A 15,203-nucleotide genomic window follows, 5' to 3' on the forward strand; every position below is an offset into this window, starting at 1 on the left:
AGTTTCTACAAGCTCCCCACCTGTACTGGTCTTCTGTCCACTCCTCCAGAGGGGTTCAGGCTCTTCTGGCTTCACAAACCCTCGAGGCCTAAACTTGCTCGGGCTGCTGGGCTTACTGGGAGTTTGCTCAACTCCAACTGGTCTTTTGCATTGCCCACATAAGTAGTCATTAACATCAGCGGACCGCCATCTGATAAATAAAAAAACATTCAGCACCAATACTTGTGTAATTTGACATATTTTAGACTGGATCTCACTTACCTTCCATTCACAAAACTGCACGCCTTGTTTGTTGCATCTGCGTTATTTATTGGCACAGCATACAGGTGACATGTGATGTAGAGCTATGAGAAAAGCAGGTGTAGGGAAACATAATACATTTGATTTGAACGGCACACTTTAAAGACAAACGTCATCTCAAGATGCTTCACAAAGCTATAAGGAAAAAATAAATAAAAAGATATCTAAAGGAGCATATGATAAAAAAAAAGGCAATATAAAAAATAAAAAAGGTTAAGAGCATAAAAAGGTTTAAAAATAAATAAATGAAGTAAAGTACAGTCTGTAAAATGCGGTGTGGAACAGGTGGGTTTTGAGGCATATCCTAATAACTGTGAGTGATGCCGAGGTCTGCATGTCCTCTGGAAGCTGATTCCACAGACGTGGACCCAGGGAGGAGAAAGCACGATTTCCCATGGTGACCAGTGACCAACATGCACACACAATCATGTTTAAGGCAATTTAATAGAGCCTCACCTCCCCTCTGTCCTCATTATAAAATCTGAAGGCATCAATGGACATGTGGAGCTTGTCATCCTGTGTCCTGGCTAAGAATTGAGACCTTGAGCCTGGAAGCTGAGAGTCAACAAAGCACCTATGATGAGGAAAAACAAAAACAGCAACACTAAATTAGCACTCATTGACTACTATAACCAGAGTCCACATTACCCACAATGCAACTCCACCACTAACTAGTCATATAGAGAGGCGAAGTCCCTCCCTTTCCAGGGGACCTCCATGGGACCTTATTTCGAAAAAAAGTTATGCATTGAAGTCAATGGGGAGAGAAAGATTACCTTTCGATCCCGTTTGAATTGTGCAAGTCAAAAAAATAAAAGTATGTCGTAAAATGACTAAAAACCACTTATGTGTAAAACCGCTCAATGAACTACATCTCCCGTCTCGCACCAACACCAAAACGGCCGTCACGTTGGCACATTTCACTTCTTTCTTTCAGAATGAGGCGAAAGGTATTAAAAGAGGTGAAAATCACTACAAGTCTGGGCATGTTGAGAGCTGTACATACACACAAGGGGAGTTACTCGCTTCCTAAGAGCCAGCATGCGGGACCGGGATTCGTAGTCTTTCTAGTTGCGTAGTTTTCATAGTGTTATATTGCAACAGTTTTACGACAAACTGACTTTTTACATGGAAATAATTTTTTAAGATTGACAATCACCACATGTGTAATTCGTTGCACAATTGAAACAGGGTCGAAAGATAATCTTTTTCTCTCCGATACATAATTTTTCCGAAATAAGGTCCCATCGGTCGGAAGTAGATGGGCAGGACTTCGCCTCTATAGGAAAGTTCTGGAAGTAGTTCTTTAGAGTCAGAACTGCACAAATCTGACCTGTGCATTTGCCAATAGTGGTACAGAAATGAAGAACTAGAATACCAAAGATTAAAAGCAAACTGCTGTAAGCCTTAGCTAACGGCTAACTTGAAGACGACACTAAAGGACTGATCTTTTATTAACACGTCACTCGAGTCAGCATTGCTTGTGTCTGAATTAAACCACTTGCAGAGCCTTACACATTACAACAGCTCCCTCTAGGGTCAGAAAAAGACTTTACTTTTTGCCATTTAGCAATTTGCAGCCTTACCCATTTTCAATGAAGGCATGCCTGGGGCTGGAGTGCATGTCAGGGCTCAGTGTAGCCACGCAGCTACTCACAAACACTCGGAGCCCAATGTGATGCCCAATTCTGACCGAGGCCTCGATGCTGATGGGCTCACCGAGATGAAACACATTAGAGCCTCTTTTGTACTGCCAGTCACCTGCACACGGACAGAAAAAATTACTAAGCGCAAATAGAGACATGACAACTCATAACATGAGATTATCAAAACCCACTTGTCATGATTCTCAAGTTAAATTGCAACATTTCCACTGCAGCCTGGGTCGACATGAAGGGGATCCAGGTAGGCATGAGTTTAGAACTGGACAAACTGTAATTCCTAAGAAACAGAAAACATGCATTTAAAAAGAGACAGACATCATTCAAAGATTTTTTACAATGCGAGCTTTAAAAACAAAGACAGACCTTTCGTAATGACATTCAATTGGAATTACAGCCTCCTCCATTCGAACAACACCATATGGAGAGGCCTCAGGAGAGTATATGAGCAGGTTTGTGTAGATCAGAGAGTCCTCAGTTACCTGTGGAGAGTAGACGTTTAAAACTAGAAGCTATAATGAATTATATTTGAAATGAAATATTTTTAAAAAGTTACCCAGTGTCTGGTGCCGCACTCCACAAGTCCAACACTGATACTGTACTCATCTGCTGAAGACGCTGTAGCTCTGCAGTACTGGTTGTTGGTCTCTACTCCAAGGCGTATCTCGTCACCATCAACAGGAGCTCCAACCGCAAACATGTCGGCTTTGATAACAATCTCCAAAGAGTCTGGATGACAGGTCACTCTGATGGTATTCACCTGCTGCGGTTCCTCAGCCGGAGACTTCTGCTGCCCGAGTTCAGACCTGCCTGTGTTCGCAAGGCTCTGAAACGAAGCATCTTGTGTGTAACGTGTGGGCGGGAAAGCAAAAGAGGTGCTAACACAGAGTCCTAGGATAACCTGAAAATGAAAGGCCTTCATAACTGAAACTGGTCGGCTGCTCTCTGTCTTCCTGACTGACTCACAGTAGGCCTATGGTTCAGGGTGAGCGGTGGAGCTTTTTAAACTAGCCAATCATTATCCTCATCAGAGCAGCACACCTGCGTCCAATGAGACACTCATCAGCTTAATTGGCTGCACACTCTGAACTCAAAACATGAGGCTGATTGAGAGAGAGGTGAAGGGCGTTTTCACATGTTTAAAATGTGCATATATTTGCTTCATTGCTTGTTTCTTTGGATTTTAAATAAACTGTTAGTGTTGCAGTTCGTGAAAACCATGCAGGAAGCATTTTGACATCCCCCCCGGATCCTTAATTTGTACACACTATCACATTATTATTGTGGTCTATGGTGTCATTTTATTATGTTTTTAAACTATCATTCATGTTTTGTTGATCTGTACAGACTAAATGAAATCAAATCAAATACAAATGTAAAACTTGTGATTTTGAGCTACATAAATACAATTTGATCAGTGTTTGAAACATAAGACACATATACAAATCAATCCATGCAGTTCAAACAAAGAAAGTATTGAAAATGCCTTAAAAATACTTAAAATCAAATGACTTACGAAATATAAAGTTCAAAACTATATCCTTAATTATCCATTTCAGATGTTCACCCTGTACTGTTGCCTAAATATTTTATGTTATTTTAGATTGATCCATTTTGTTTTTTCTGTTCATACTTTTTAGTTTCTTTCGGTCCAGAGGGCCGTTATTGGAGGTGTTAGAGTTGAAAGGGGGAGACAGAGGGGAGGACATGCCAGAAATGTTCGGCTGGTTCAGGATTCAAACTGGTTTACTAGGCAGCGGTGGCTGCATATGGGCTGCCAGCTCTAACCACTGACATATCAGGCGAACCCATTCTTACCAAGGGTTATTGACCTAACCTCTTTCACTCTTTCCTATTATTATCTCCTTTATATTTGGACACATTGTATTGTCTTGTATGTGAATAGCACTTTTTTTGGTGCGCTCAAAACACAACCTAAGCTTTAAAAATATATATTTATTATTATTTATGAGGGCTTCTGAATCGAACTGTGCCGGCGTACATGTTTACAGGACACTAACTTATAATATATATCCACCCTGATCCACCACAGGTGATTCAGTGTCTCCAGATGTTGGGGCTATCTCCAGTGTTCCCAGAATGTTTACGTCAGCCCCCCAATATGTGGATTAACACTGTAAGCTAGTTAAAAGGTCTATCGAGAGAGAGAGAGAGGCTGGTCAGAATTTATGTGGAGTCCACCACCGTGCAGTCCGAACCTCTGGCTGCTGTGACTTGTGATGTGAAATTCTCCGGCCGATACTTGTAATAAACTACCAGTGTTTGACATCAAAGCTCCAACTCTCCTCGTGTCTCTCTGAGTCCTGACTCTCCATTGCTGCAGAAGTTTCCCTTACATAACACGTACAATGTGAGAGTCAGCTTTAGTATTTATTAGTGAGTTCATGACTGAAAAGGCCATGAAGACGAGCTTGGCATGCATTCTTATTTTCATTCAGCTTTTTGAAGGTAAGAGAAATTCACATTTTATATTCCTCTTTCAAAAACTGATACGTGTGTATCCTGACAGCTGGCATCAACATGTAATGTTCATACAGTGTAATCTGTTTTTATTTACGGGGATGTTTCATCAGGCCAGTTGTGTGGCTTTGTTTAGAGCCATGTTAGGTATTAACAGTAAAGACTAAACATCCTTGTTTCTTTAATGTTTAATACACATTCCTTACTAAACAATCATTAAAATAATCGTGTTGCTCGTATTAAGCTATAAGTATTACACTGAAGTTTGGTCAGGGAGGGTGAGAGATTGATAGACAAATGTTGAATCCTTTATTGTCTGGATTGTTATGCTTCGCCTACTTGCAGGGCAAAACCATCAAAGGGCCCAGAGTTACAGTTTCACGTGCAGCTAAATCTGAAACATGAATAAAAAGGAAAGTGAGTCAAATAATCTTTAGTTGGGACAGTTTTCACAGACAGATCACAGATTATGAAAGTTATAAAACTGTAGGATTTATAGTTTACCTTCAGGGATCAGACTTCCGAGGTTTACAGTACTCAAGTTGTAAAAAAAAATCAAGGGGGATGGTGGATTTTATCATATGGGGACATAATTGGTGCTGATAACCCGCAGAGGGTGGGAGACCAACCAGCATAAAGATAATTATTATACTCCTAAAACAACATGCATGTTATGGATGTTCAGATACTCCTTTCATTGCTCTTGACCAAGGCACCTCAGAATTAGAGTCGGTCCCCGGGCTGCCATGGCACCACTAACATTTAGGGTAAAAGACAGAGGACAATTAGTGCAAAATCTTTTTTTCAATTTAATTTAAAGGGGGGGAGGGGAAACAAAAATGTGGTTATAATGGAAGTCTATTGTACAAATCTTGGTTAACAGTCCCTCATTTATTATTCAGATGGATCAGCTGATTATACTAATAACAGAGTCAAAATAGTTTTTAGACTATTGAATTATAGTGTATTTTTTCAAAAAAGCAGTTACTGGTATACGATCAAGGCTGGTATCTAAAGGGTTACATTTTTATTGGAATCAATGAAATCAATATGTAAATTAAACACTTCATGAAAAATCTGAGGAAAAAAATTAAAAATATTGATCCGTCATCATTTTATTGCAGTTCAAATACAAATATTTTATGTTAACATTCCCAATGTTACTTTTTTAAAAAGGGCATTAAGTGTAGATTGAAATTGTTTGCAAAATATGAATATATATTCAAAGATTATACAGATAATAGAAAATAGGACCAATGTTGTCAATGGCTGCCTACTCCACTCTCCCCCATCTCATAGAAGTTTCCAAAGATTTTCATAATCATGCTTTTTGGTCTCAATTTTTCTGGCTCTTGCTTTCGGATTGTTAGCTAAGCAATGGCTTTGAAGCCAAGTCTTGACATATATCTCTGAACTTGTTCAGTGGAACGCACTTGACGAAAAGCAAGACACTTTCCATCTGATGAAGGCAAATGCCTTCCCAGATGTAAAAAAGTAGAAAACATTACATGCAGTTATAACTGCCAAAACAAACATTATCTACACTATTATGGCCCCTGTTAAAAATGTTTGTAATGTTATCTACTGGAAGTTGGTCGAAGGAATGCCTCCTCATCCAGAAGCTGAAGGAGCAGACCCGAGAAGCCGAGTGCATGCGCGAAGCACACACAATGGCGACGTCAGAGTTCCCGTTAGCAAGCAAATCTAAATCTCTTCGGTCAAAATAATTTCCCTTTAGCGCAATACCGCTTCAGTTGCGCCACTTATGTGACAGACAAGAAGAGTATGCGACAGACAAGAATAGTCAATTCTAATGTCTAACACTTAATGTGGAGAAAGAGATGTGCTGTATGGGTTGATTGTGCGTTGATCTGTTGCTAATGCCTCGGGGTTCCGGTGGGCATGTAAACAAATGCATAATGCTGCGCTATACTTTGTGGCCTCACCCACTTGGATAGCGACACTTATTGTTTAGGTCACGGTGTCTTTTAATAAGCAGATAGTCATATCATTAGCTAGAACTAGCTGGATCTGATCGATATGGACATAAACGCGAGTGAAGTCTAATCTGGCGGGAGAGAGAGATCAGCTGCTGCTGACGAGTCGACACGCAGCTCTGCATGATCACATGCAGCGGTGAGCGGAACAAAACACACACTTCAGGTTAGAATATCACACGTAGCTATTTTAATTACCTACCTAAACTAGTTATAGATATGTTTAGTTTTACTGTTGGGTCACTCATTACTGGATCCGCGAGCTGCATGATACTGGCATAATAGATTGGCCTATCGGGCAACCAGCAGGTGAGGCTTCATTGCCCAAGCTAAATACTAGATGGCCCCGGGCCATCGGGCAGTCCTTAATGTCGAGCCCTGGCTGACATGCTTTTTACCTCTAGGGAGCTTCTAGTTGTGGTTAAAATGTTCATCTGACTAAACCCACGTTCGCACTCAGCTGTGGAGATGACAAGAGTGTTCACTGCTTGAAGGAGGGGTTTCAGCTCTTCTGGTGCTGGTGGTATCATTTCATCAACAGTTTTGAGTCTTACCAGCTAGCTAACACGAGAGAAAAACGTAGCTAAACTCCAAACTAAGTTGTTATTGTTGCTTATGTCCATAGATTCCGCCTTTGGTGAGTAAAGTAATGAGTAATGACAAAGATTACCGACTCTTGACTTACCTGAAATGTTATTTTTAGTATGTTTAAATATGAAGTCCCTCAGATTGCGTTGTCCTCCTGGTCGCTTGGCCATTGTGATGACCGTTAACTGCGCTTCTGGCATCATTCAAACAGGCGCATCACGGCGCTCTGGCGCCCTCTAGGGCACTCGCATAGCATAGCGTCAGTGACTTGGTAAAAATGTCATTGCGTGTGTGTGTGCTCCCTCGCCCACAGCATTTTACTAAAAATGCGCAAAATTAATGTTGAAATAGCAGTAATACCAGTGCCACGTTCATTGATAAAATGACATAAGGGGTGGGAAGGGGAAATGGCAGTTTTAGAAGGGGGATGATTTTGACCGTTTTTATTTCAGGGGGGATGCCATCCCCCCTCAACTCGAGTACTGTGTATGACCGGTGGGAGAGTTGCTGGAGCATGCATCGTCGCAACATCGACACACATCATCACTGCCATCGACATTTATCCATCTGATGATTAGTATACAGAATTAATCATTGTTTTCCTTTCGCTTTGAGTTGAGGGCATCTACACCCAAATCCAATGTTGAAATAACCATTTATTTGTATACATACTCCATGGGCAGCGTCAACATTCTAAAATATTCTTAAAGCTTACATTTAGCACATTCCTCTCACATGTGTACGGTTTCAGTCAAAATGCTGAGGTAAGCATCACTGTTACATTGACCTGGCTGTACAGACAGAGCATGGAAAATTCATTTTAGAAAGTATTTATCCTTATATTGACAGTAAACATTAGACCTCATTAAAAATATGTTTCCTTAATTAAGTAACTTGATTACTTAAGCAGCAAGAAATATTAATAGCAATAATTTGAACCAGTTTTATCTTATACATACTTTTTAACATGAGCCTTTGTAAATGATACACTGACAAACCTCTTGCAATATTACAGTAAGGAGCAACAATTCACAAAATAAGTAAAAGCACCTTGAATTTATATAATTGCAGGCCTTGTTGACGGGGCTGCTCTTCTGCATTTCAGAGGTCGCTTTCAGCTGGCAAGTGATACAAATCTAATATAAGAGAGACCAAAGAAATGTCATTATACAACTTTGAAGCATTTCCAAACATGACAGTCATTCAGGTTATAGAAGTGGCGCACTGAGTTCCTTGTGTCCTGGGGAAACAGGAAGGCATCGAGCTGCAGCTGAAGAGTATAAGATCTTGTTCTGGGATTGAAAAGTGCATTTGATCCTTCCTCTTTGGCATCATTGAAGCACCTGACTAAACAAATTACATTTTAATGCATTTTAATCCGTCCCCCAAAACAGGAGTGGATAGATTTGCAAGCTAAAGTAACAACTCAGGACTTTGTGAACCATCAAATTGTACCTCTAAAACATATTGACTACCCTAGTAGAGGTCTGGCTACTTTATTAGAATTCATTCTCCAGTCAGAAAACCCAATGGGCCTGGACACAAAGTTATGAGACCATGTTTATATCTTAATGTTCAGGTCATTATATTGCCAGGACCCCATGGTAACTCCCCTTTAAAAAAAGAGGCTACTCATGTACAAAGGCTTTGTTGCGGTAACTGAAGTTCAAATATAAACTGGCTGACCTCCAATACATCACCTTTATACAGCTGTTACAACTAAAGCAAGTGACACCCCAGAAAATAAATGCCATGGTGTAGTACCGTTTTTAGCAGCAGACAAGCCCAAGAAAAAAGACATGGAAGACCAATTGCAATTTTGAGTCCACTCCTAAATGTTTACAGTTATATGGAACACTTTTGCTCATTAGAAAACAATTGTGCGCATTTAATTGTTTTTAGCTGTGAGCAGCTCATCAGTTTTCTTTGTGTATTGCAACATTAAAATGCAAACAAATTAAAGTTTGAATCATTTATTATCTCTTGGGTCCATTGTTTCAGAAAGGTCAGATTCTGTTGGATAGCGGGGGCACAGCCACAGTAACCGCAGCAGTTGGGAGGACTTCATCGAGTGCCGCTGTGTGGGTACTGTTCAGCACCGCTGCCTTCGACTGCAGGTGGGCCTCGGGAGAGGTTTTTTCTAGAAGTTCAGGAACTTCCTCAGCATCTTCATCTGTAGTCACAGAATAAATGTGTTACTGTAAAAGGTGCATTCCAGAGTGCCATTTAAAAAAGGGTTAAGACTTTTCACATTTAACCTTTGTCTGTTCCATTTTTGTCTTCTTCATCTTTATTCTGCTCAGAAGCTAAAGTCAGAACGTCCACCTGGTTTTGGGTCGATGATGAATCAGGAAGCAGTCCTTTCCTCTGATCTTTGACAGAAAAACAATTCAACATTAAGATTTCATCATGGGCAATTTTAATTTAGAGATTGTTAAAGGCTTCAAATGAACAAAGAATAATTCAATACCGGTATTGACCTACCAACTCGGTTTATTCCACCCCTCCACTGGCTGCCATACATTGTATGTCTGCTGATTTTATCAAGAATGGAAGAACGCTCCTCTGCAGGTATGGGCTGGATCTTCTGCTTGGCTGGCAAGACCATCATCGGACCCACTCTGGCCTGATGTTCCCACACTAACACAAACCAGCATAATGCATGTTAATTCAGTTACCCAGCCATCATCATGTCTAGAACCTATGCCAAAACATGTGACAATTGATCATTACGATAACATCTGCAGCCAATATTCATCATATAAGTTTCTACAAGCTCCCCACCTGTACTGGTCTTCTGTCCGCTCCTCCAGAGGGGTTCACGCTCTTCTGGCTTCACAAACCCTCGAGGCCTAAACTTGCTCGGGCTGCTGGGCTTACTGGAAGTTTGCTCAACTCCAACTGGTCTTTTGCATTGCCCACATAAGTAGTCATTACCATCAGCGGACCGCCATCTGATAAATAAAAAGCATTCAGCACCAATACTTGTGTGTAATTTGACATATTTTAGACTGGATCTCACTTACCTTCCATTCACAAAAGTGCACGCCTTGTTTGGTGCATCTGCGTTATTTATTGGCACAGCATTCAGGTGACATGTGATGTAGAGCTATGAGAAAAGCAGGTGTAGGGAAACATAATACATTTGTTTTATACAGCACACTTTAAAGACAAACTTCATCTCAAGGTGCTTCACAAAGGGAAAAATAAGTTAAGATATCTAAAGGAGCATATTGGATAAAAAAAAAAAAAGGCAATATAAAAATAAAAGATTAAGAGCATAAAAAGGTTTAAAAATAAAATAAATTAAGTAAAGGACAGTCTGTAAAATGCGGTGTGGAACAGGTGGGTTTTGAGGCATATCCTAATAACTGAGTGATGCCGAGGTCCGTATGTTCTCTGGAAGCTGATTCCACAGACGTGGACCCAGGGAGGAGAACGCACGCTTTCCCATGGTGACCAGTGACCAACGTGCACACACAATCATGTTTAAGGCAATTTAATAGAGCCTCACCTCCCCTCTGTCCTCATTATAAAATCTGAAGGCATCAATGGACATGTGGAGCTTGTCATCCTGTGTCCTGGCTAAGAATTGAGACCTTGAGCCTGGAAGCTGAGAGTCAACAAAGCACCTATGATGAGGCAAAACAAAAACAGCAACACTAAATTAGCACTCATTGACTACTATAACCAGAGTCCACATTACCCACAATGCAACTCCACCGCTAACATTTCTAGTCATATAGAGAGGCGAAGTCCCTCCCTTTCCGGGAGGACCTCCATGAGACCTTATTTCGAAAAAAAAGTTATGCATTGGAGTCAATGGGGAGAGAAAGATTACCTTTCGATTCCGTTTGAATTGTGCCACGAATTACACATGATGTTTGTCATTTTAAAAGATAATTTTGAAAGTCAAAAAAATAAAAGTATGTCCTAAAATGAGTAAAAACAAAACTACTTTTTTTGTGTAAAACCGCTCAATGAACTACCTCTCCCGTCCCGCACCAACACCAAGACGGCCTTCACGTTGACACATTTCACTTCTTTCAGAAAGAGGCGAAAAGTATTAAAAGAGGTGAAAATCACTACAAGTCTGGGCATGTTGAGAGCTGTACATACACACAAGGGGAGTTACTCAGTTCCATAAGATCCAGCATGCGGGACCGGGATTCTTTTCATAGTGTTATATTCCAACAGTTTTACGACAAACTGACTTTTTACATGGAAATTATTTTTTAAAAATTGACAATCACCACATGTGTAATTCGTTGCACAATTGAAACGGGGTCGAAAGATAATCTTTTTCTCTCCAATACATAATTTTTCCGAAATAAGGCCCCATCGGTCGGAAGTAGATGGGCAGGACTTCGTCTATAGGCAAGTTCTGGAAGTAGTTCTTTAGAGTCAGAACTGCACAAATCTGACCTGTGCATTTGCCAATAGTGGTACAGAAAGGAAGCACTAGAATACCAAAGATTAAAAGCAAACTGCAGCAAGCCTTAGCTAACTTGAAGACGACACTAAAGGACTGATCTTTTATTAACCTGTCACTCGAGTCAGCATTGCTCGTGTCTGAATTAAACCACTTGAAGAGCCTTAGACATTAAAACAGCTCCCTCTAGGGTCAGAAAAAGACTTTACTTTTTGCCATTTAGCAATTTGCAGCCTTACCCATTTTCAATGAAGGCATGCCTGGGGCTGGAGTGCATATCAGGGCTCAGTGTAGCCACGCAGCTGCTCACAAACACTCGGAGCCCAATGTGATGCCCAATTCTGACCGAGGCCTCGATGCTGATGGGCTCACCGAGATGAAACACATTAGAGCCTCTTTTGTACTGCCAGTCACCTGCACGCGGACAGAAAAAAGTACTAAGTGCAAATATAGACATGACAACTCATAATAACATGAGAAAATCATCAAACCCCACTTGTCATGATTCTCAAGTTAAACTGCAACATTTCCACTGCAGCCTGGGTCGACATGAAGGGGATCCAGGTAGGCATGAGTGAAGAACTGGACAAACTGTAATTCCTAAGAAACAGAAAACATGCATTTAAAAAGAGACAGACATCATTCAAAGATTTTTTACAATGTGAGCTTTAAAAACAAAGAGACAAAGACCTTTCGTAATGACATTCAATTGGAATTACAGTCTCCTCCATTCGAACAACACCATATGGAGAGGCCTCAGGAGAGTATATGAGCAGGTTTGTGTAGATCAGAGAGTCCTCAGTTACCTGTGGAGAGTAGACATGTTTAAAACTAGAAGCTAATGAATCATATTTGAAATGAAATATATTTTAAAGTTACCCAGTGTCTGGTGCCGCACTCCACAAGTCCAACACTGATAATGTACTCATCTGCTGAAGACGCTGTAGCTCTGCAGTACTGGTTGTTGGTCTCTACTCCAAGGCGTATCTCGTCACCATCAATAGGAGCTCCAACCGCAAACATGTCGGCTTTGATAACAATCTCCAAAGAGTCTGGATGACAGGTCACTCTGATGGTGTTCACCTGCTGCGGTTCCTCAGCCGGAGACTTCTGCTGCCCGAGTTCAGACCTGCCTGTGTTCGCAAGGCTCTGAAACGAAGCATCTTGTGTCGGCGGGAAAGCAAAAGAGGTGCTAACACAGAGTCCTACAAGGAGGATAACCTGAAAATGAAAGGCCTTCATAAGTGAAACTGGTCGGCTGCTCTCTGTCTTCCTGACTGACTCACAGTAGGCCTATGGTTCAGGGTGAGCGGTGGAGCTTTTTAAACTAGCCAATCATTATCCTCATCAGAGCAGCACACCTGCGTCCAATCAGACACTCATCAGCTTAATTGGCTGCACACTCTGAACTCAAAACATGAGGCTGATTGAGAGAGAGGTGAAGGGCGTTTTCACATGTTTAAAATGTGCATATATATTTGCTTCATTGCTTGTTACTTTGGATTTTAAATAAACTGTTAGTGTTGCAGTTCATGAAAACCATGCAGGAAGCATTTTGACATCCCCCCCGGATCCTTAATTTGTACACATCACATTATTATTGTGTTCTATGGTGTCATTTTATTATGTTTTTAAACTATCATTCATGTTTTGTTGATCTGTACAGACTAAATGAAATAAAATCAAATACAAATGTAAAACTTGTGATTTTGAGCTACATAAATACAATTCGATCTGTGTTTGAAACATAAGACACATATACAAATCAATCCATGCAGTTCAAACAAAGAAAGTATTGAAAATGCCTTAAAAATACTTAAAATCAAATGACTTACGAAATATAAAGTTCAAAACTATATTCTTAATTATCCATTTCAGATGTTCACCCTGTACTGTTGCCTAAATATTTTTATGTTATTTTAGATTGATCCATTTTGTTTTTTCTGTTCATACTTTTTAGTTTCTTTCGGTCCAGAGGGCCGTTATTGGAGGTGTTAGAGTTGAAAGGGGGAGACAGAGGGGAGGACATGCCAGAAATGTTGGGCTGGTTCAGGATTCAAACTGGTTTACTAGGCAGCGGTGGCTGCATATGGGCTGCCAGCTCTAACCACTGACATATCAGGCGAACCCATTCTTATCAAGGGTTATTGACCTTACCTCTTTCACTCTTTCCTATTATTATCTCCTTTATATTTGGACACATTGTATTGTCTTGTATGTGAATAGCACTTTTTTTGGTGCGCTCAAAACACAACCCAAGCTTTAAAAATATATATTTATTATTATTTATGAGAGCTTCTGAATCGAACTGTGCCAGCGTACATGTTTACAGGACACTAACTTATAATATATATCCACCCTGACTGTGAGAACGCTGGCTTCTAAGCACCACAGACAGGTGATTCAGTGTCTCCAGATGTTGGGGCTATCTCCAGTGTTCCCAGGATGTTTACGTCAGCCCCCCAATATGTGGATTAACACTGTAAGCTAGTTAAAAGGTCTATCGAGAGAGAGCGAGGCTCGTCAGAATTGATGTGGCAACCCACCGTGCAGTCCGAACCTCTGGCTGCTGTGACTCGTGATGTGAAATTCTCCGGCCGATACTTGTAATAAACTACCAGTGTTTGACATCAAAGCTCCAACTCTCCTCGTGTCTCTCTGAGTCATGACTCTCCATTGCTGCAGAAGTTTCCCTTACAAGTACAATGTGAGAGTCAGCTTTAGTATTTATTCGTCAGTTCATGACTGAAAAGGCCATGAAGACGAGCTTGGCATGCATTCTTATTTTCATTCAGCTTTTTGAAGGTAAGAGAAATTCACATTTTATATTCCTCTTTCAAAAACTGATACGTGTCTATCCTGACAGCTGACATCAACATGTAATGTTCATACAGTGTAATCTGTTTTTATTTACGGGGATGTTTCATCAGACCAGTTGTGTGGCTTTGTTTAGAGCCATGTTAAGTATTAACAGTAAAGACTAAACATCCTTGTTTCTTTAATGTTTATGTTGTATACACATTCCTTACTAAACAATCATTAAAATAATCGTGTTGCTCGTATTAAGCTATAAGTATTACGCTGAAGTTTGGTCAGGGAGAGTGAGAGATTGATAGACAAATGTTGAATCCTTGATTGTCTGGATTGTTATGCTTCGCCTACTTGTAGGGCAAAACCATCAAAGGGCCCAGAGTTACAGTTTCACGTGCCGCTAAATCTGAAACATGAATAAAAATGAAAATGAGAATCAAATAATCTTTAGTTGGGACAGTTTTCGCAGACAGATCACAGATTATGAAAGTTATAAAACTGTAGGATTTACAGTTTACCTTCAGGGATCAGACTTCCAACGTTTTTATGACCGGTGGGAGAGTTGCTGGAGCATGCATCGTCGCAACATCGACACACATCATCAATGCCATCGACATTTATCCATCTGATGATTAGAATACAGAATTAAATCATTGTTTTCCTTTCACTTTAAGTTGAGGGCATCTACACCCAAATCCAATGTTGAAATAACCATTTATTTGTATACATATATTCCATGGGCAGCGTCAACATTCTAAAATATTCTTAAAGCTTACATTTAGCACATTCCTCTCACATGTGTACGGTTTCAGTCAAAATGCTGAGGTAAGCATCACTGTTACATTGACCTGGCTGTACAGACAGAGCATGGAAAATTCATTTTAGAAAGTATTTATCCTTATATTTACAGTAAACGTTAGACCTCGTTAAAAA

General features: G+C 40.4%; 2 protein-coding genes and 1 long non-coding RNA gene across 3 annotated transcripts in view; all 3 read right to left on the reverse strand.

Annotated features, from left to right (window-relative positions):
• LOC307016134 (zona pellucida sperm-binding protein 3-like) overlaps positions 1–12,769 on the reverse strand; it is a 64,140-nt gene extending 51,371 nt beyond the window's left edge. The window contains exons 1-7 of the mRNA XM_079645169.1: positions 12,339–12,769; positions 12,150–12,265; positions 11,956–12,059; positions 11,699–11,873; positions 10,542–10,689; positions 10,054–10,136; positions 21–190 (exon numbers count right to left, since the gene is read on the reverse strand). Of these exons, the coding sequence (XP_079501295.1) occupies positions 21–190; positions 10,054–10,136; positions 10,542–10,689; positions 11,699–11,873; positions 11,956–12,059; positions 12,150–12,265; positions 12,339–12,701 (1,159 nt within the window). The 5' untranslated portion in view covers positions 12,702–12,769. The remainder of the gene's footprint in view (positions 1–20; positions 191–10,053; positions 10,137–10,541; positions 10,690–11,698; positions 11,874–11,955; positions 12,060–12,149; positions 12,266–12,338) is intronic.
• LOC307017053 lies at positions 4,544–7,653 on the reverse strand. Its single transcript, XR_013802006.1, has 3 exons — positions 7,125–7,653; positions 4,947–5,197; positions 4,544–4,836 (listed from the first exon to the last, which is right to left on the reverse strand). It is a non-coding gene; the product is annotated as an uncharacterized lncRNA (long non-coding RNA).
• LOC307017042 (uncharacterized protein) lies at positions 8,985–9,663 on the reverse strand. The gene is made up of 3 exons (XM_079646475.1): positions 9,512–9,663; positions 9,286–9,399; positions 8,985–9,200 (listed from the first exon to the last, which is right to left on the reverse strand). Exons 1-3 carry the CDS (start codon positions 9,636–9,638, stop codon positions 9,034–9,036), a joined length of 408 nt encoding a protein of 135 aa, XP_079502601.1. The 5' UTR covers positions 9,639–9,663; the 3' UTR covers positions 8,985–9,033.
• Positions 12,770–15,203: the final 2,434 nt, after the last annotated feature.

This window comes from Notothenia rossii (assembly GCF_949606895.1).
Source record: "Notothenia rossii genome assembly, chromosome: 8".
NCBI classification, from domain to species: domain Eukaryota; kingdom Metazoa; phylum Chordata; class Actinopteri; order Perciformes; family Nototheniidae; genus Notothenia; species Notothenia rossii.

Excerpts from the sequence above, each read along its gene's own strand:
- LOC307017042 (XM_079646475.1), bottom strand. The coding sequence starts at position 9,638 with ATGATGGTCTTGCCAGCCAAGCAGAAGATCCAGCCCATACCTGCAGAG. Across the intron at positions 9,400-9,511 it reads GGGTGGAATAAACCGAGTTG|ATCAGAGGAAAGGACTGCTT; the intron begins GTAGGTCAATAC and ends TTTCTGTCAAAG. Across the intron at positions 9,201-9,285 it reads CAAAAATGGAACAGACAAAG|ATGAAGATGCTGAGGAAGTT; the intron begins GTTAAATGTGAA and ends CTGTGACTACAG.